The sequence below is a fragment of the Myotis lucifugus genome, unplaced genomic scaffold (genome assembly GCF_000147115.1).
Source record: "Myotis lucifugus unplaced genomic scaffold, Myoluc2.0 scaffold_0, whole genome shotgun sequence".
NCBI classification, from domain to species: domain Eukaryota; kingdom Metazoa; phylum Chordata; class Mammalia; order Chiroptera; family Vespertilionidae; genus Myotis; species Myotis lucifugus.
In genome coordinates this window covers 36,764,399-36,785,452 of record NW_005871048.1, presented here as the reverse complement: position 1 = coordinate 36,785,452, position 21,054 = coordinate 36,764,399, and the positions used below count along the sequence as shown (strand labels likewise).

General features: G+C 33.8%; 1 protein-coding gene and 1 long non-coding RNA gene across 2 annotated transcripts in view; one reads left to right on the top strand and one right to left on the bottom strand.

Moving 5' to 3' along the window:
• Positions 1–3,303, bottom strand: part of LOC111825082 — a 35,548-nt gene extending 32,245 nt beyond the window's left edge. Inside the window, exon 1 of the long non-coding RNA XR_002828188.1 lies at positions 3,179–3,303. This is a non-coding gene — a long non-coding RNA (uncharacterized LOC111825082). The remainder of the gene's footprint in view (positions 1–3,178) is intronic.
• The window catches only part of SCAMP1 (secretory carrier membrane protein 1), a 66,228-nt gene that overhangs the window by 32,995 nt on the left and 12,179 nt on the right, over positions 1–21,054 (top strand). Inside the window, 6 exon segments of the mRNA XM_014451414.2 lie at positions 2,166–2,264; positions 3,193–3,301; positions 5,385–5,513; positions 10,578–10,737; positions 15,332–15,433; positions 18,993–19,110. Of these exon segments, the coding sequence (XP_014306900.2) occupies positions 2,166–2,264; positions 3,193–3,301; positions 5,385–5,513; positions 10,578–10,737; positions 15,332–15,433; positions 18,993–19,110 (717 nt within the window).

Sequence of the window (21,054 nt, the reverse complement as noted above, 5' to 3'; positions counted from 1 at the left end):
TTAACACTTTTTCTCTCATCAGCTTGGCATTCTGTGTGGGCTACCATTTTTGCTGTTGAGAAATTAGCTCTCAGTCTTAGTAACTTTTTTTTATGTAGATTTGTGTCTTTTTTCTCTTGCTGTTTTTAGGATCTCTTGTTTTTAGGATTTGCTCTTTCACAATGAACTATCTAGTGTTATTTTTTCGTAATTTGGCTGGGTTTTGGAGTTTTGACTTTGAGAATCAGTTTCACAATGAGGTATCTAGTGTTATTATTTTTTCTTAATTTGGTTGGGTTCTGGAGTTTTAAATTTGAGAATCAGTGTCCTGACATTCTGTTTGAATATTGACTCTCATTCTCTCTGTTCTCTGGAACTCTTTAGTTTTTTAGACTTTCTCACTCTGTTATCTCTCTTAACCTCTCGTGTTTTTCTCCCCTCACCCCTCTGCTATGTTCTGTGCAATTTCTTTAGACCCACTTCTATTTTTCTAATTATCTCTTTATCTTTATCATTGTGTAGTCTGCTGTTTAACTTCTCTATTGTAATTTGAATTATTACAGTTTTCATTTTTAGAGGTTCCATTTGTATCTTTTAAAGATGATGTTTATAGTGTCTCCACTGTTGGCTATCAAGTTTCTGTATTTGTGTAGGTTTGTTTCTGTGTCCTTTCTGTTTGTTGGTATTTCTGTATCTTTGGCATCTGTACCACACCCTGAATTACTATATCCTTAAAATAAGTCTTGATTAACTTTCCTGTTTTTCTTCAAAATTGTTTTACCTGTTCTTAGGCCTTGGGTTTTTCATATGTATGTAAGAATCAGCTATACTACATTTTATCTTTGTTGTGCCTGGCTTCCTTTTCCGAGCTGCTATTTGCTGTGTCAGTATAAAATCCTGCTATATTGGTGTCTTCCAGCTTTAATAGTTTTGATCTTTGAATTCCCTTAGCAGCTTCTTCTTTATGTTTTCTTTTCCTTCCTCTGTCTTCTTGTCATTTTTTTCTTATGGTCATTACAAAAGTATTTTAAAGCCCTGGCCGGGTATCTCAGTTGGTTAGAGCATCGTTCCGATATGCCAAGGTCAGGGCACATATAAGAAGCAACCAATGAATGCATAAATAAGTGGAACAACAAATCGATGTTTCTCTCTCTCTAACTTTCTCTCTCCCTCCCCCCTCCATCTCTCCCTCACTCCCTCTATCTCTCCATGTCCCTGTCCCTCTCTCGTCCTCCCTCTCTTCCCTTTTCCCCTTCTTTCCCTGCTCTCCTCTCTCTCTCTCTCTCTCTCTCTCTCTCTCTCTCTCTCTCTAAATAAATAAATAAATAAATAAATAAATAAATAAAAGTACTTTAAAATTAGTGTAGTATATTGGGGAGGAGAAAGCAAATAATAGAAAACTATATAAAGCAAAAGGTACAAATCCCTCTGATATTAGTTTGCTAAGATCTTTCAGAAATTTTTCTGAACATGTACAAATGTGTGTTTATAAAAGTAAAAATTGTCATATACATACTGTTTTATAGTTTGTTTTATTTCATTTAGTATTTAAAAATGCATTCTTCTATAGCTGTAACACATTCCTTTTAATGATTGAATTCCTTTTAATTTCATATGTATATACAGTAATTGAACCAGTTCCCTTTTTATGGGTTTGTAGATATCTACCTACTTTTTGATCTTGCAGCTTTCAAATACTGCTGATCCTAATCAGCAAAGTGGAGGTTGTGCAGTTTATTTCACATTACCTAAGGTCTCTCCTCTTAACTCTTTTCAAGGGTATTAGTGGGGTTCTGTCAAGAACTATCTTCTTAGGGCACTGGCATATACCTTTCTTAAGAGGGAAGAGTTGATAGTTAAGCTTGGTATAAACCTTTAGTTTGGTGCTATGTGTATTTTACTAAAAAGAAGTACTCAAAGGTGTGTGTTTGTTACATGTGGTATCCTAGAGGAGATTGTTTGTGGTGTAGTGTTAGAGGTAGCACCCAGATTGAAGAGTACAGAAATGAATGAGAAAATGGAGATGGAGAGCTTAAGCAGGTCTTTGTCGCAACTTGACTAGGAGATGGTAGGGGAAGAAGAGAGGCAGTTCTTAGCATTTTGTTTTTTGTGGTATTTTGCCTTTTGAAAGAAGTTGAAGTTGGATCTCTATGTTATGTAATTTGCCATTTTCTTAATTTTCCTAGCCTCCACCAGGCAACGTGAAAATGCCGAATGTACCCAGTACACAACCAGCAATAATGAAACCAACAGAGGAACCTCCACCTTATACACAGATTGCAAAGGTTAGTTCATGTTACATTTGCAAATTCATATGGAAATTACAATATCAGTATCATTTACTTCCAGAGCTAAATAATTTTTTAATTGTTGCATTCCATATTGTTTACTTTTTAACTTACTTTTGAGTCTAGGTTAGCCACCTTGTAGACTCTATAATGCTCACATGTCTTTTTCAGCTTATAACATTTGCTTTATTCCATGATTAGCAATTACTGAATTTATTACCTTGGTATAGTATACAGTTTTTATAGTGAACATTTTATTGCCTTTGGTATCACTTTTTAATACACAATGCCATTACAGTAACAATGACAGAATAATAAATATTACTGGAAGAGAGAGTTATAATGGCTAAGCAAGAGACATTGGTAGGAATATGAGAAAAATACAAGATAAAAGTAGATGACTAGGAATGCTGCTATCACATAAAGGCAGGTGGAGGTATAGATCAGAATTTCTGAACCATGTCCTTTCATGCCATTATTTTATAAAATATAAGATGTTATGAGTTCTTGCGTTGAGAACCTTATATGCCATTTAATCCAATTCATAAGAGTCAATTCAGTTGCTCTTTTCTCCATTTGTCTGTTTTCCTCAACACTTCCCTTTGTCTTTGTTATTCACTCATTTAGGCACAGTGGTGACATCAGCTTATTTTCATTTTCTGATTGCCTTAGGACTCTGACCACTCTTAGGATTTTTTCTGTCCTAATGTGCCCAATATTCCCATGAAGGTTTTCATAACCAAAAGATCAAATGGATCAAATATCTATATAATATTTTCTGAAACTGAAATCTTCAGTAAATTCCTATACTTTGGAAGAACATTTGAATTAGGTTTCTAGCATAGTAGAGGGAGAAGAGATAGCATATCAATGTTTCAATATTTTATGCTTATGACAACCTATTCACTTACTATTTTTTGTGTAGGAACATGCCTTGGCCCAAGCTGAACTTCTTAAGCGCCAGGAAGAACTAGAAAGAAAAGCTGCAGAATTAGACCGTCGAGAACGAGAAATGCAAAACCTCAGTCAACATGGTAGTATCCAAGATGCTTGAAATAAAAATAACTTTAAACACTTTAAATAATGTCTGCACTGGCTCTAGGTCATTTTGTTTGTGAATAAATTCTGCCCTGTTTTCCATTCTAACAAGGAGATCAGACACAGCAGATATTCTACTTGATACTGTGTAGCTCTTTGAAATTGGCTGATTTGCATAGTCTTTTGATAGATTAGAACAGTGTTAGCCTTATCACACAGAAAGTGAATTCAAATATGATAATTTTGGTTTATTCTAAGGCCATGAACCTTTGATTATGCACTTGAACTGTCTTTGCTTCTAATGAAATTTTACGAGTACATGGGAGTGTGCCCTACATTTGACTCTTCTAGTTTAGTTAGCCTACCAGTATTTTCAAATGATTTATCCCTGTCCTCACAAGTATTTTGTATCTGTTAAATCATGTGAAAGAAATAAGTCTGTGGTGACTCTAGAAACTTTAGGGTATTTTGATGATGCCAAAGAAATAAATAAATGCTGAATTGATTATTAGCTATGAAATCTACTCAGGCTATTATTACCAAAGGCCACTTCAAGAGAGTATTTTAGGGAAAGCTAGCAGTCTCTGGGTATGAAGGGATAAGAGAGCTAGACAGGACTTGAGTCATTGTTAGTATGTCTGGGATAGTGATGGGATGACAAGACTAGGACAGCAATAATAAATTATCTCTTTCTTACCTTAGAATGTGTAAATCCAGGGGCTCCTGAGGATACATTTATTATGGGCCATTTTCTTATTTGCAACAACAGAGACATCTCTAAAAGGAGAAACTAAAGGTGTAATTGAGATCAACGTTTCTGAAATACCTATAACTAAAAGCTATCCTATTTCCTTAGCATTGAATAATACAAGTTATTTCTATTAGAGATATTTTAGTAAGGGTTGTAATGAAGAGTGGGAAATTAAGAGTTAGATTTGTAGTATGTTATACTTTTAATCCTCAATACAGTTCTCTGAAGGGTGGTATAGTTGTTATTCTCATTTTTCAGATATAGAAACACAGTCTTTAGAAGCTTAAGTAAGTTGCCCAAGGCCTCCTAGACAGTAAGTGGCCAGGCACGTCTGGTTTCAAGTCCTGTTCTTTACATTTGTGCTCTGTTGCATCTCACATAGTGTGAGACTTGTATGAGAAATGCATGAACTACATGAAATTAGAAAAGAATAATAACCGTGGAGACGTGTGGGAGGATCAGAAATAGGTCTTGCTTTTTTCTGCTATGAAATTTTTTCTGGCCTGGAAAATCTAATTTTAAAAGGTTGTGAGATTATCATATCTAAAATGATAAAATGGCCTTTAGATGTTATTTTTACTCTCTAATATTTGACTTCTTGCTTTAATTTTATATTTTCCTTACTGTTTCCTTATTTTCAGTCTAATTGCTTTATATAGACCCTTTACCTTCCCCCTTCACAGTTTGAATTTGTTTTTTCTCTAGGTTTTTGAAGGTGCTATAATTCCTTAGCGTCTTTCTCATGACTGTTTCATGTTTTCTTATAGTTTTGTAATTTTACTTATATGTCTTTTGGATTTTTTTTGAGACTTTGGGATTTCTGAATTTGATACTTTTGGTATTGGTTAATCTTGTGTGTTTTTTTTTCATGGAGTTAACAGTAGAAAATTCTAAAGATTCAAAAGCTTGGTCTTCCCTCTCCACACGGGTTAGAAATTATATTTAAAGATGTAAGACACTGAGGAAGAAATTGTAGAGATTTAAAAACTGCATGACCTGCATGTGAGAGCCAGGACTTTGAAAGAAATTTTTTAGGGCAGAGTCACAGGGTATGTGTCCCTATGCTCTTTTTCCTTTTCTCATTTCAACTGTGCATAAATGGTTCCTACTAAATATTATATGACCCTGGAAAATTATTTTACCATCCAATGCTTTAAAAGATATAAAGACTGACTTTTAGAGTTCTCCAAGAATGTAAAGAATATAGTGTTGTATTTGTAAAACACCTATTAAAACAATAGATATTGTTCTTTATTCTGAAACCAAAAATAAGAATAGCACATATTTGTCCTAATATAAATAACTTTTTTTTTTTTTAAATTTTGCAGGCAGAAAAAATAATTGGCCGCCTCTTCCTGGCAATTTTCCTGTGGGACCTTGCTTCTATCAGGATTTTTCTGTAGACATTCCTGTAGAATTCCAGAAGACAGTAAAGATTATGTACTACTTGTGGATGTGTGAGTACAGAATAAATTATATATTCAATACATTTTATATTTTATTGTCAAAACTCACCTTTTTTGGAACTCATATTAAGGATAGTATCATTAATTGGTCTTTTTTTATAGATCTTCTAATTTTCAGAGTGAAATATATATTTGGGTACTTCAAAATTGTACTATATGTGACAATCTAAGTTCTTAGCTGAAGAAAACCTATATATTAAGAACTGGCATTCTCTTGAGGAAAGGTCTTTTCTGTTACATAGGTAGAATTTTGCAGTTATTTCTTTTCCTTGAAAAATCTTCTCTGGGCAATATTTACTTTGAAAAAAGTAGGCATATATTTTTATGTAAATGAAGGCCATTAAACATTCTATTAAAGCATTGTGACTATTTTTAAAAGGGGCTTAAAATATTATTATAAACTTATTTTTCTTATAGCTTTGAGTACAATTTATACTTCAGTTTCAAGTGGGGATGAATACTAATATTATTTAAAGTACCTAATTAATATAGGAGGTTTTATTGAACAGGACATTAGGACATACATTTTATGTTATGATGCTCACATTGCTTTGAGTATAATTACAACTCATGGTATACCATAATAATATGTCAAGCTGTTAATAGTTTGCTGTATGTACACAGAATTTCCACTTACTCTGTTTCATTTTCATTTCAGTCATCTCAGTCCCATTTAATATCATCATGTCAGTAGGAGAGGTAACTTCTCACCTGCACAACCTCTGGGTTGATGGATAATTTGTAGGGCGCATTCTTGATGGAGGAAATTTGTGTGTTTTTACTGTATGATCAGGGAGCTTTTCCCCCCTTCAAATATGAGGTAATTTTCCTCAAAATCTTTTAGGAGCATTCTTTATATAATGTGAACTTGCTCTGGAATATGAGAAATGATTCCTTATGGATAGTACATTTTTAACCCTCATTTTGTGTTTGTGTTTGTTGTTGATGTAATATATTTTGCTGAATCCCTAGTATCAGCAAGGATTATACTAGTATATTGTTAACATTAAAGGTTTTGATTCTGTGTATGTACATGCTAACCAACTCATATTTTATTTAATCAACACAATCATATACATTCAAATATATAATAATTATTTTTCAATGGGCAGAAATTGGCTTAGCATTTTAGGTATATGTTCTTTGGCTTAGTGAAAACCTATTTTGATGGTGGAGATGGGGGTTGGAAGAAAACTCAATAAGGAATTTAGTAAATAAAAATTGAATGGGGAAGATGATTAATTTTAACCCAATGATTAACTGGTTTCCCAGTGCCAATTTGTTTAAAATAGGTCTGTTTTGTCTTAGAAATATATAACTTTCTGAGGTTCTTAGAAATGATATAGTTGGCTATAGTTTTTCCTAATCCTAATCAATTGGCAGATCTGTTAACTGTATTCAAACAGGGCCCAAGATTCCAGTTAAGGTTCTTATTTGAAGAAGCATTAACCTGGAACAAAGTGAAATCTAGTACCAGCTCAGTAATGCCTCTAAATTTCATAGAATAGAAGTATTTAAATAAGTTCTTTTTAAGAAGTGTCCACTTGTTACTGATTTTAGAGTTGACTAATGCTTTTACACTGTAATGATAATTACAATGAGCTAACATTTATTGAGGATTTACTTTGTGCAAGGCACAATGATAATCACTTTTATGTACATTGTGTTTTAAATTGTAACCACACTATGAAGCAGGTACTGTATTACTTAGTTTTATAGGTAGGGAAACTAAAGGATAGAGAATATGAGTTACTTGTCCAAGATTACACAGGAAGGAAGGTTGGAGTTGGATCGCTTGACTCCAGAGCTCAGAGTCTAGAGTTACATGTTATACCACCTTCAGAGTACCAAAAATGAAGAAATAATTGACATTTTAAACCCAAATACGACAGATATGCTTTCAAAGATACCTTACTTAAAGTGCTTAGTAAAGCAAATTGAAATTTTATATGAAGAAGAGTCATTCAGCTTGCAAATGAGGTCAACAAAATGGACTAAATATTTCATTAGTATTCTACCTACATTTGGAATCCAACAAGTGGTTTGGAATTGGATAGAAATTAGCAACGAAGTCATTCATTTCACATTACCTTGCCTTTCTGTGTGTGTTTTGATCTCTATAAAGTGGACCAATTGTTTAGTAAGTAGGCCTAAACATTTTACTCTTCATTGGAGTGCAAATAAATGACTTTTTGATTATAGTTGTTGGTTACTATAAAAACACTTTGAAAAAGATCTTAATAGATTACACAAACTTAAATTGATATCTTTTATCTAAACCTGGAAGAATTTCTGTAAACTTTAAGATACTCATATCCATATATTTTCTTTTTTAAATAGATTAGTAGATAAACCTTTAAAAATTATTTCTCTAAAGGTTGATATTTGACTTAGAACAGTGATGGCGAACCTATGACACGCATGTCGGAGGTGACACGCGAACTCATTTTTTTGTTTGATTTTTCTTTGTTAAATGGCATTTATATATATAAAATAAATATAAAAAATATAAATCTTTGTTTTACTATGGTTGCAAATATCAAAAAATTTCTATATGTGACACGGCACCAGAGTTAAGTTAGGGTTTTTCAAAATGTTGACACGTCGAGCTCAAAAGGTTCGCCATCACTGACTTAGAATGTTCTGAACATTTAATACTTTTTAAGGCAGTTAGATGCCATTTTAGTGTTACAGAGTAATAATTTTCTATCTCACAATCTTTCGATTCTGTTTTTAAGCCCTCCTTAACAGAACTACTTTTATTTTGAGGCAAAATATTTTGAGTAAATTTGTTAATAAGGAAGCTTTCATGAGAGTTAGAAATCCTAATGGGACTAAAGTACTCCCTCTGTCCCATAATAATAGTAGCAGTTGGTGAATGTAATTTGTCCCATAATAATAGTAGCAAAAGAAAATAAATATAGAACGTAACATTTATTATAAAAAAACTAGATTAAATTAAACAATAAATTAAAAATAGTACTCCTAATTTTTATTTTGAGTGTTCAGATCGTTTCTGGATTTTTCAGTAATTTCGTTACTGCATTTTAAACTTGTAGGTAGGATCCCTTGGCTGCGAAGCTTTGCTTTCCCTATATGCATGAGCTTAAAATTATTGGAGCCATCGTTCTTCATTGCTTCCAGCATAACTTGTTGAAGTGACAGAAACGTATTATCCAGTATTTCGGGAGAAATATTATCAAAGGCTAATATGGTGCCTCTTCTGCTAAGAGGAATATGTCTAAGTTTTTCAAGTTTTTCTCCGTAATCTTTGCATTTACGTCCACAGTTTTGTTTTTTCAAAAAATCAACATTAGCATAAGATTCTCCTTGACAGTTATTTTCGGAAGCACATTTCCAAATTCTTAATATGGTCATTCTGTTGCACTTAAATTGTTTTGCAGCTAACGTAATTGCACCTTTCTGCAACTTTTCCTTTTTCTTTTGATGCATCAACAACTGGACTATCGCAACTCGATCTTTTCTTGAAAACTCTTTTTTTCATCTTTTACAATGGGTTGATATTCAACTGAAATAAAACAATTGATTTCGATCAGCGGATGAAATTAGAAAAATAGTTATAATTCGTAATAATTAGATTAACCTAAAAATTGAAAGATGTGTCAAAACAAATGACAGATGTCATGAAACATTGATTTTGATTTGAAGGCTTTGCAATTTTGCGCTACAACATAACTTACAGCTGCATTCGCCAATAATTCCCATTTAAATATTCACTTGCTACTATTATTATGGGACAGAGGAAGTAATTATTAGTAAGTTGTATTTGTGTAATAGAGGGGAATGGAATTTTAAGGCTGGAAGAGCTCCTGCATTTTTATAGATGAAAAATTGAAATACACAGAGATTGATTAGCTCAATAGCATTATATCACTATTATCTAGATCTTTTCCTCTGGAACTTTTTCTCCTATTCTAGAGATTGTGTATTTATCTAGTTGTTAGATGAGAGCAAATTAGATGAGGCATCCTAGAATGTGTGTTTTTGTCCTGTTTCATTAATCATTACTCTTATTTGATTAATAATTTAAAGAGATTTTAAAATTTGTTTTTAATGTGAGTTTTTTATTTAGATTCATTAGGTTTTTATTTATTTTTATTCAAGTAGTAGTTTGTCAATATTATTTTATTGTATTGATAATTTGCATTAAAAATTATTTTCACTTTTGAAAGAATTTATTTTCTATAATAAATTCAGCCAGTAATAAATTTTTGAAAGTGCTTAAAATGATTATAATGGGTAAATGTGGTTTTTAGGATTATAGTGTATAGTTATATGTTATCCAGCCTTTTTGTTTTTGGTCTGTCAGGGAAAGTAATTATTAATAACATATGAAGAGTTTGCCAAGATCTATTTGTGTTAACTAAAGAAAGGTCTGCCACTGGAGCTGAAATGCATCATAGTGTACTTTTTTTTTCTTTAATAAGTGTAATCCTCTACCAAAACACAGTTTGAATCCCAGGACTTGAAAAAAAAATGGACAACTCAGTGAAGATGAATTAAAAATCCTAATTATTTTTAGTCCAATGATTCCAATTTTATTGTTTAAAAATGTCATAATGAGATCGCACAGGTTACTTTTCTTCTGTGTATAATCTGCTCGGAGAGACGTCTGCAGACCCACTCTAAAACTATAGTTCTGAGTGTAGGATCTTTTCCCTCCCAAGTTCTGGTCCTTTTCCTGGCAGGCACTACTTTCTTCCTGAGTCTTCAATCAAGAGACATATCGCATGTTCCCTTCTCAGGGGAGAGGCCCTTTAGGTAGTGCTTCTCTGGTTTACCTGTGTAATTGCCCTTTAAAAAAGGGCCAAAAGAATTTTTGCCAAACAGTGCATGTATTAGGACTCCTTTTCCTGTGATTACTCTATTTTCAAATCAAATGCATAAGAAACAACAATGTTTTGAAAAATACTAAATGAAAACATGGTGTAAAATACATTCGCTCTTGGGAAGTATTTTTTTCATTTATAATTTTTGTTGAATGAACTCATAAATTGATTGTAAACATTTCTATTTTGTTTTTTGATTCCACAGTCCATACGGTAACACTGTTTCTAAATATCTTCGGATGCTTGGCTTGGTTTTGTGTTGATGCTACAAGAGGGGTTGATTTTGGATTGAGTATCCTGTGGTTCTTGCTTTTTACTCCTTGTTCATTTGTCTGTTGGTACAGACCACTTTACGGAGCTTTCAGGTAAAATGTGTGTACTTTAAAATATGCTCTTTAAAACCTGTGAAGTAAATACTCATGGTACACTTTAACGGGAAAATTGGCATTTTCATTAAAAAATTTTTTTATTATTGTATAACACCTTCAGAAAAGTTGATATATCATATGCATGTGTATTCAATCACAAGTGGTCATTATAGCCTAAATCTTAAATGAAACTAGGTAACGTAAATGCATGTAATGTTTAAAGTGAATCACTTTCACCTAGCAACTTTGTAAGTATGTTCTGTGTAAATTCACTTTTGGTTTTTCAAAAGACAGCAACATTTTAAAACTATTTAGACTATAAGATGAAGTATAATACTTTTCATGGTATATTTAATTGTTGGTTAGGAGTAACATTTCCTAAATGTATATTCTGTGGGCAATTAGTAGGTGTTGTGGAAAAAAACAGTTCATTAGTTTTCCGTTTGGGAATAGCTGGATAATAAAGTTAAGCAAGTTACTTCATTTTAGGATTTCTTAGACTCTTTAAGAGCCTAGTGTGTTTTATGATTTGACCATGAAACCATTATTATTATACTTATTATTTTGTCAAGCACCTTTTTAGACTATTGTTTTAAGAAATAAACATTGGGAAATGCTGATTTAGATGCTAGCACTGTTTGAGTCCACATATTCAGTTGTTTATCAACTCATTTTTATTTGAATAAACTAATTTATGAATAATGAACCTCTTTCAGCTCTCATGAATGAGAGGTAGCATTACTGAGAAATAGGCATGTACTAGTATTGTGCAGATGATATATTAGGGAAATGAGAGGGTCACATTCAATTATTTAACTTTTTTTCCATTTCAACATAAAATTTCTTTGGTTAACTAGAATGTTTACCATCCCCACCTCACACACACAAAATATGGAATTAGAAACCCAGATATGTAAACAGATGGGGTTGGGGGACAGAAAGAAAAGAGAGAAGATTGAGAATTTGGAGAGAAAAGGTGTCACTCAACAGAAAACTAAATTGGTTAGAAATAAAATGCAGGGGAAAATAGGTAAGAGGAGAGAAAATGAGGAAAGAACCTTTGGGTATATATTGAAATATGCGAGGTTGGTTGTCAAGGAATGGGGCGAGGGACCTCTGTAAATGTGGGTTGGAGAGAAATTAAAAGGCACTATTTACTTTTTGCACGATGTAGGAAGAGAGTTCTTTTCCTTGTTATATAAGCCTGGCTCACAAGGTTTATCAATTTTTAATTTTTTTGACATCTGGCCTCTGCCTGCCTACTTTCGTCATGTTACCAGTATAACCATAATGATACTGGTGGGTGGCAATGGGGATGTATCAATTTGAAATTTTAAAAGTGACCTGAGACTAGAGATTTTGGATTTTAAACCTCTATGACTAATGTAGCCAAACAGACTATTAAAAACCAGTTTTTGCCCTGGCTGGTGTTGTTAAGTGGTTAGAGTGGCCCTGGGACCACAGGGTCACAGGTTTGATTCCCAGTCAAGGGCATGTACCTGGGTTGTGGGTTTGATCCCTGGCCCCGGTCAGTGCATGAGTGGGAGGCAATCAGTCGATGTGTCTCTCTTACATCTATGTTTTTCTCTCTCTCCCTCCCATCCGCCCCTTCCACTCTCTCTAAAAAAATCAATGGAAAAATGTCCTCAAGTGACAAAACAAACAAAAAGCCAGTCTTCTGCCATTTATTACTTGAAATCACTCAGTTCCTTTTATTCTCTTTCTTTGCCAGTTGTAGGCTAGATTTTTAGCTGAATTGCAAGCCTTTAGAGTATATCACAAATATGCTAATTTGGGTTTCACTATTTGGAGCAGAACTGAGAGGAAAAAATTTTTATGGGGAAAGTTGAAATTAGAATATTTGAAATCATTAATATACCTACTCAGTGTATAACTTTGGGATTTTCTTCATCCAGAAAGCCAAGTGTTGGTGAGCCAAAGTATCTTTGGAAGTACTTAGTAAAGTTTGTTAAACATTTATTAACCACAGATTTCTTGCATAAATATGAAACTCAAACCAGATACATTGGATATGATTATTTATATCAAATATAGGATTTTAAAAGAGATTTTACTTATTCATGTAGGTGCTTTACTAGTATTTGAGATTGGTTTTGATAGGGATTTCTGCCTTTGAGAAAGGGCAGTCGGGATATTTAAGGGCTTTATATTATATTTTAAGAATGATGATTAAGAAATGAAAAAAACATCTGAACATACTATGTACGTTCGTAGATAATGGGTAACTAAAACTTTTTAGGCTGGGCTTACATATATATATATATATATACACACACACACACATATATTTTTTTTAATCCTCACTTGAGGATATTTTTCTTTCTTTTTTAAAAAATACATTTTTATTGATTTCAGAGAGAGGAAGGGAGAGGGAGAGAGAGATTGAAATATCAATGATGAGAATCATTGATTGGCTGCCTCCTGCACGCCCCCTACTGGGGATTGAGCCCACAACCTGGGCGTGTGCCCTGGACCGGAATTGAACCTGGGACCCTTCAGTCTGCAGGCCGATGTTCTATCCATTGAGCCAAACCGGTTAGGGCGATATTTTTCCATTGATTTTTAGAGAGAGTGGAAGAGAGAGGGAAAGACAGAAACATCGACGTGAGAGAAACAATAACTGGTTGTCTCCTGCATGCACCCCGACCAGGGCCCCGGGCTTGGGAGGAGTCTGCAACCCAAGTATGTGCCCTTGACTGGATTCAAACCTGGGACCCTTCAGTCCGCAGGCCAATGCTCTATCCACTGAGCCAAACCAGCTAGGGCTATATGTGATTTTTAAAGTTAAGTTTATTAGGTATCAGAATTAAACTTGGAGTTGCCATTTTGTCATTTATATGTGTGTTTTTTAAAAATATATTTTTATTGATTTCAGAGAAGAAGGGAGGAGTGATAGATAGAAACATCACTGATGAGAATCATTGATCCGCTGCCTCCTGAACACCTCTTACTGGGGATCATGCCCAAAACCCGGGCATGTGCCCTGACCAGGAATTGAACTGTGACTTCCTGGTTCATGGGTGGATGCTCAACCATTGAGCCACACTGGCCGGGCTCATTTATATGTTTTTAAAAGATTATAACTGTTCTTAATTTTATGCTTCCCCAAATCACTAAGCATTATGTAAATACTTTAAAATATTTATTAGGCAGTTATTAATGCAGCAGTGTGTTGTTGAAGAAGTATAACTATTGGAAACATACTGAGAAAAGGTTAGAATTCTGGCTTCCCCACTTAAAAATTGTGTGCTCCTAGGAAAATGCAGTAAAAACTAGCAGTGCCTCAGTTTGTTGAGTGTAAATTGGTGATAGTATTTGCTGAGTTGATAAGAGGATTAGAGATAATGTATGCAACATTTTTGGCTTTGTGGGTGGTCAGCAGTTCACCAAAGATGTATGGATGACAAAAAGCACTTGAAATAGTGCTCAGTTGCCTAACCGGTTTGGCTCAGTGGATAGAGCATCGGCCTACGGACTGAAAGGTCCCAGGTTCGATTCCGGTCAAGGGCATGTACCTAGGTTGCATGCACATCCCCAGTAGGGGGTGTGCAGGAGGCAGCTGGTCGATGTTTCTCTCTCATCGATGTTTCTAACTCTCTGTCCCTCTCCCTTCCTCTCTGTAAAAAATCAATAAAATATATTTAAAAAAAAAAAAAGAAATAGTGCTCAGCAACATTAGGTATTAGGAAGATGCAAATTGAAATCAGATGAGATGTCACTATATACCTGTTAGCATGGCTAAAATGTAAAGGATTGACCATACCAAGTGTAGATGTGGAGGAACTGGAACACTTATATACTGCTGTTGGGAATATAAAATGGAATAAATGCTTCATTAAACAGTTTGGCAGTTTCTTAAAATGTTAAACATAAACTTCCCAGGTGTTCCAGAAACAATCTAAATGACTATCAGTAGGTGAATGAATAAAATTGGTCTATCTATATAATGCACTGCTACATAACATTGAAAAGGAAGGAACTTTTGACACATGCAACATTGAGTGAATCTCAAAATAATTTTGCTGAGTGAAAGAGGCAGACAAGAAAAAAGTATATAGTGTATGATCCCATTTATATAAAACTCTAAAATATTAAAGCTATGCTGACAGAAAACAGTGGGTGGGGTGGAGAGGGAGGGATTACTTATGTGCACAAGAAACGGGATAAGTATGATTTTTATTGGAGAAGGTTCATGGGTATATACATATGTCAAACCATTGAACTGTACATTAAAATATTTGCAGTTTATTGTATGTTAACTATAATTCAGTGAAACTAGTAAAAAAAGGAAAACTACATTTTTTTTGTTAAGATGTTTTGTTGTACAGCTGGAAATTGAAAAGTGAGGTTGCAGTAATAAAAACAATATCATCTAGTATTTGGATAAATGTTTCACATAAATTATGTTATTGTAATATCAAGCCTCAGGTAGTTGCCGCTGGTATATTTAAAAATATTTTATTTTTTAACATTGAGTGTCAAGTCTGCATGTGAATATAAAGGTATTAAGAAAAATGACATTTTCTCCTTTTTTCTCTCCCTCCCCCCCCCCCCCGCCTTTTTAAAAAAGGAGTGACAGTTCATTCCGATTCTTTGTATTCTTCTTCGTCTATATTTGTCAGTTTGCCGTACATGTACTACAGGCTGCAGGATTTCACAACTGGGGCAACTGGTAAGTTATTTTATTACTCTAGTTAATCTGTTCATCTTGTATCTTTATGTAATTTTTGGCTTCCTAAAAATAGTTAACAGAGAAAAGCCACATTAGCAAAAGGAAATAAATAAAAGTAAAAATTGCAGTTTTTAGTATTTAATTTTCTAAGACATAACCTTTTGAAAAATCATTCTATTTGAAAATTATGTTCCCATTTTTAAAATTGGTGCATTATATCTAGTTTAAATAAAATGTGTATATCATGGGCACTAAGAGGAAAATTTGTAAACAGGAGACTGAGGAGTGATCAGATAGGAAGGCCAAGGACAGTGGAAGGGAGAGAAAAGAAATTCAAAGGTTTTAAGGAAAAGGGACCTATTATGTGTAAAGCACTATTTTAGGTATTACAAACCTGTTTTCATATACACACACATGTGCATGGACATATGTCTTTGAAGAGTGGAATCACTGCATCACATACATACATATATATTTTCTTTTTTATTGAATTTATTAGGGTGACATTGGTTAGTAAAATTATATAGGTTTCAGGTGTATAATTCTATAATACATCATCTGTATACTGTGTGTTCACCACCCCAAGTCAAGTCTCTTTCCATCACCATTTATCTCCCTTATACTAACTCTTCTACCTCCCCCACCTCCCTTCCCTCTGGTAATCCCCATACTGTTGTCTATGTCGATGAGTTTTCTTCTTGTTGTTGTTTTTTTCTTAATCTCTTTACCTTTTTCACCTAGCCCCACAACCCCTCCTCCCCTCTTACAGCTGTCAGTCTGTTCTCTATCTGTGAGTCTGTTTTGATTTTGTTTTTTAGTTTATTTTGCTGATTAGATTGTACATATGAGTGAAATCATATGGTACTTGTCTTTCTCTGACTGGGTTATTGCACTTAGCATAACACTCTTCAGGTCTATTCATGCTGTCATACAAGGTAAGATTTCCTTCTTTTTTTATAACCAAATAGTATTCCATTGTATAAATGGGCCACAGCTTTTTTATCCACTTATCTACTGATGGACACTTCATCTGCTTCCAAATCTATACATATATTTTTAAATAATATAATATTCTCCGTATGACAAAATGGTCACTCATTAGGAGGTCCTAAGAAGTGGGCACTATTTGGACCCAGGCTAGGAGGATTTATATCTTCCTTCATACACTGTGGAGCAAACACTCCTTGAATGAAACAACAGGTGGAAAAGAGCACATCTCTAAAATTATCTCCCTCTCTGAAATCAATATATTTTTATATATATATATATATATATATATATTTTTTTTTTAAGAATTCAACTTTAAATTTGTAACTCAAGTTATAAAAGAAAGGAGAATCATTGATAGACTGGATAGACTGCCTCCTATATACCCCCTACTGGGGATTGAGCCCACAACCCGGGCATGTCCCCTGACTGAGATTCCAACTGAGACCCCCAGGTTCATAGATGGACATTCAACCACTGAGCAACACTGGCCTGGCACAATTGAATTTTTATAAGATAAGAGCATATTCTGGGCAAATTTACTGCAGTGTACATAAACTAAAATGAGCATGTAACTACAGTGTATTGAGGACTTACATTTAGTATGCTACTACTGAATTGGAGTAGTGACTGGCAATCAGATAACTTTCGGTAGCTTTGCAGATCTAATGCAGATAATATATTGATATTTTAAGTCCTAGGAAAAAGCATTCATTATCTTTTTTATTTTTTAAGATTTAAAAAAATGTTTTTATTTCAGAGAGGAAGGGAGAGGGAGAGAGAGATAGAAACATCAATGATGAGAGAGAATCATCACCCAGCTGCCTCCTGCATGCCCCCTATTGGTGATCAAGCCCACAACCTAGGCATATGCCCTGACTGGGAATTGAACAGTGACCTCCTGGTTCATGGGTCAATGCTCAACCACTGAGCCACATAGGCCGGTGCATTCATTACCATTTTAAATAGTGCTTAGTCTTTGGCATTTGAGGAAATGTTTTAAATATTTAATTAAGAAATACTGCTTATGTTAAAAGCACAAGTTTTTATTATGAAATTGAAGTAATATCTTACTCTTTAGCACAAACTTTGAAAAAGTGTTAAAATTGAGCACAACAGCATGTGCAGTAATGAAATAGCACAGGAGTCTGCAAGTGAGTGTGCATGTAGGATGACCTATTTTAAGATGAATCTCATGTAATTCAGCAGATTTAAACTATTTGAGTTAATTGTAGATTCACATACAATTATAAAAAAAATAATTCAGAGAGATCCCAAGTATTCTTTCCCTAGTTTCCCCAGTGGTAATATCTTGGTCAAACTATGGTATAATACCAAAACCAGGATTATGACATTAAGTCAGGATAGAGAACACTTCATCACCAAAGGATCCCTCATGCTGCCCTCATAGCCACATTCACTTTCCTCCTGCTCCGATTCCCTCCTTAACGCCAGCAATCACTAATATGTTCGTCATTTCTGTTATTTTGTCATTTCAAGAATTATATAAATGGAATTATATAAATTATATAATTATATAAATGGAATTATACATTGTGTAACTTTTGGCTTTTTTACCCTCAGCATCATTCTTAGGCGGTTCATTCAGGTTGTTGTGTGTATTTATTCCTGAGTAGTATTTCATGGTATAGATGTACCACAGTTTGTTTAACCAGAGTTGAAGGACTCTGGAGTTCCTAGTGTTTGGGCTATTATGAATAAAGTCACTATAAACATTTGTGAACATAAATTTTTATTTCTCTGTGATAAATACCGAAGATTGTAATTGTTGGTTCATATGGAAGTTGCATATTTAGTGTTTTTTAAGAAACTGACAGTTTTCCAGAATGGCTGTACCACTTTACATTCCCACAAACTATGTGTGAGTGATTCAGCCTCCACATCTTCACCAGCATTTGGTATTGTCACTGATTTTACTTTAGCCATCCTGATAGGTGTGTAGTGATATCTAATTGGGGTTTTAATTTGTATTTCCCTAATAACTCATGATGTTGAACATCATTTCATGTGCATATTTGTGATCTTTGTATCCTCTTTGTGAAATATCTCTTCATGTTTTTTTGCCCATTTTCCTATCAATTTTTTTTTTTTTTTACTGTTGAGGTTTGAAAGTTCTTTATATATATTCTGGATGCTAACCCTTTGTTGGATATATGGTTTGCAAATATTTTCTTCCATAATTAAGCAGAATTTGAAATGAACTTTAAAAGAAAGTAATAATGAACTCCTAGGCTTAAAAAATATAAAATCTGATGGTATACACTTAAGGCTGGAGGTTGATATCTGGGTTTGAATTCATACTATGCCATTTAGCTGTATGACCTTGGGCAGGTACTGAATAGCTCAGTGACTCAGTTCCTCACCTGTAAAATAGAGATTAAAAACAGCATTATCTTATAGGATTGTTGTGAGAATTAAATGAGTTAACATGTATAAAGAACAAGAACATTGCTTGGTTCATAAGAGCTGAATATATGTTAGTTGTTAATGTTATTTTTTAATGTGCATTGATTTATTTACCTAATTATACTTTCTTTTTGTTACTTCATAGTGGTTGGATTTCATCCCTTACTGGTCTCAACAAAAGTATTCCTGTTGGAATCATGATGATAATCATAGCAGCACTTTTCACAGCATCAGCAGTCATCTCACTAGTTATGTTCAAAAAGGTAAATGAAGTTTTACGTCTGCAAATTTTTTTTTTTTTAAAGTTTTTTTTTTTTAATATATATATTTTAATGATTTTTTACAGAGAGGAAGGGAGAGAGATAGAGAGTTAGAAACATCGATGAGAGAGAAACATCGATCAGCTGCCTCCTGCACATCTCCCACTGGGGATGTGCCCGCAACCAAGGTACATGCCCTTGACCGGAATCGAACCCGGGACCCCCCAGTCCGCAGGCCGACGCTCCATCCACTGAGGTAAATGAAGTTTTACGTCTGCAAATTTTTATAGTGAAACTCATTTTCCTATTTTGCTCTTATTGTAACCTCAAGCCATTTTTTTTTGTTCTTTTTGTGCAAGTTTGCTCTCTGAGGATTACTTTTTACAATTAATAGTTAATGCATAGATATATTTTTGAAAATTGCATCACATTTTTAACTTCCTGTAAAAAGGAAATATTTTAAAATTCTGTTAACTGAAGGCTTTTTGCATTAACTGAAGAGTTAACCTTATTTTTAAAATTTGGATTATTTAAAAATATTCTGATTTCTTTTTTGAATGTTAAATATATTAGCCTGATTAATGAAGTGTGATGTGTGCATTTTATTTGTATTTAAAATGTAAAGACACTAAATTATTTATATAAGGTGTAAAGTGAGCTAGTGACAGGTTCAGGCTGGGTTATGACATGAATTTTTGTTTTTAGTGACTGCTCAATTTTCTACACTTCTTCCTATTGAATTCCCATGGCTGTTTTCACAGCCTTAAAAAAAAATCATTACATAGTGTAGGAGAGAAATCCGTGTTTTTATTTATTTATATAAAGTTTAATGGTGTTTTATGATGCATTACAGAAATGTTTTCTATTCTACATGTGTTCAAACTTGATATAGAAACCCTTGAAATAACACCTATGTTTTAAAATGATAGACTTTTGATAGGTCTCACTCTGAAGAAAATAAGTCTATACAACATTTTTCTTTATTTTTTAATGCCCAGTTGAGATATGTACAAGGAGTGGATAGAAATAATTGTACTTTATATTTAAGAACACTCTGTACTCTTGAAATATTTTACTTGTACATTTGCCTTTTGTCCTTCTCAAAACTCGCTGAAGGTTAGACTATTTTTTTTCTGTCCAAATTTTGCTATTCATAAATAAAGCTTTTATTTTCTGAACTACACACACACATACTATTGAAACTCAGCTTTCTAAAGCTACTGAATCCTAGTCATTTTGCATTCTTCCTCCTCTTTGAAGCCTTCTGTGCTATAGGTGGCTCCTCTTCCTCGGTCTTCATAATTGTGTTCTGATTCTTCTGCCTCTGAGCCTATTCTTTCTCTTTCATTTATTTCTTTGTCCAGTTCATTAGTAAAAGTCTTCTTAAATGCAGTCAGTTCACTGCTTTTTGTGCTGTAAAATCTAAAGACCTCCAAACAAACCTAACACTCTGACGATTTTTGAAGTGGACATGGGGTGGGAAATGGAATTGTGGTGAATGTGGGAGGTAGGACTAGTCCTTTTCACAGCTCCTGGATCAAGACTTTCTACTCTAGTCAAACTGTACTATGTATTCAGTTTCTTAAAAATACATCCTGCAGCTTCCTTTGCCCCAGTTCATGCTATGCTTCTTAACTTTCAGGTTGCTTCATCTCTACTAGTGTTCTTTCAAGCACTTGTTCAAATCTTCCTGCCTGTTCCACAGAATCTTTCTTAGGGATTATGTCATCCTCTATTTTATCGGGGAACTTGCTGTCTGTATTACACACTGGGATCTGGGCATAAGCCACTTTATGTACCTTATAGTGCACATTTTCTGGGTACCCAGCTTGTTAAATTCCTCCACAGTGAATATATCTTGTTGCATTGGAATTAAATGAGAAGAGCTTTGGAACCACACAACTCAGGTCAAAAATCTGACATCTTCACATACAGCTGTATGGACTG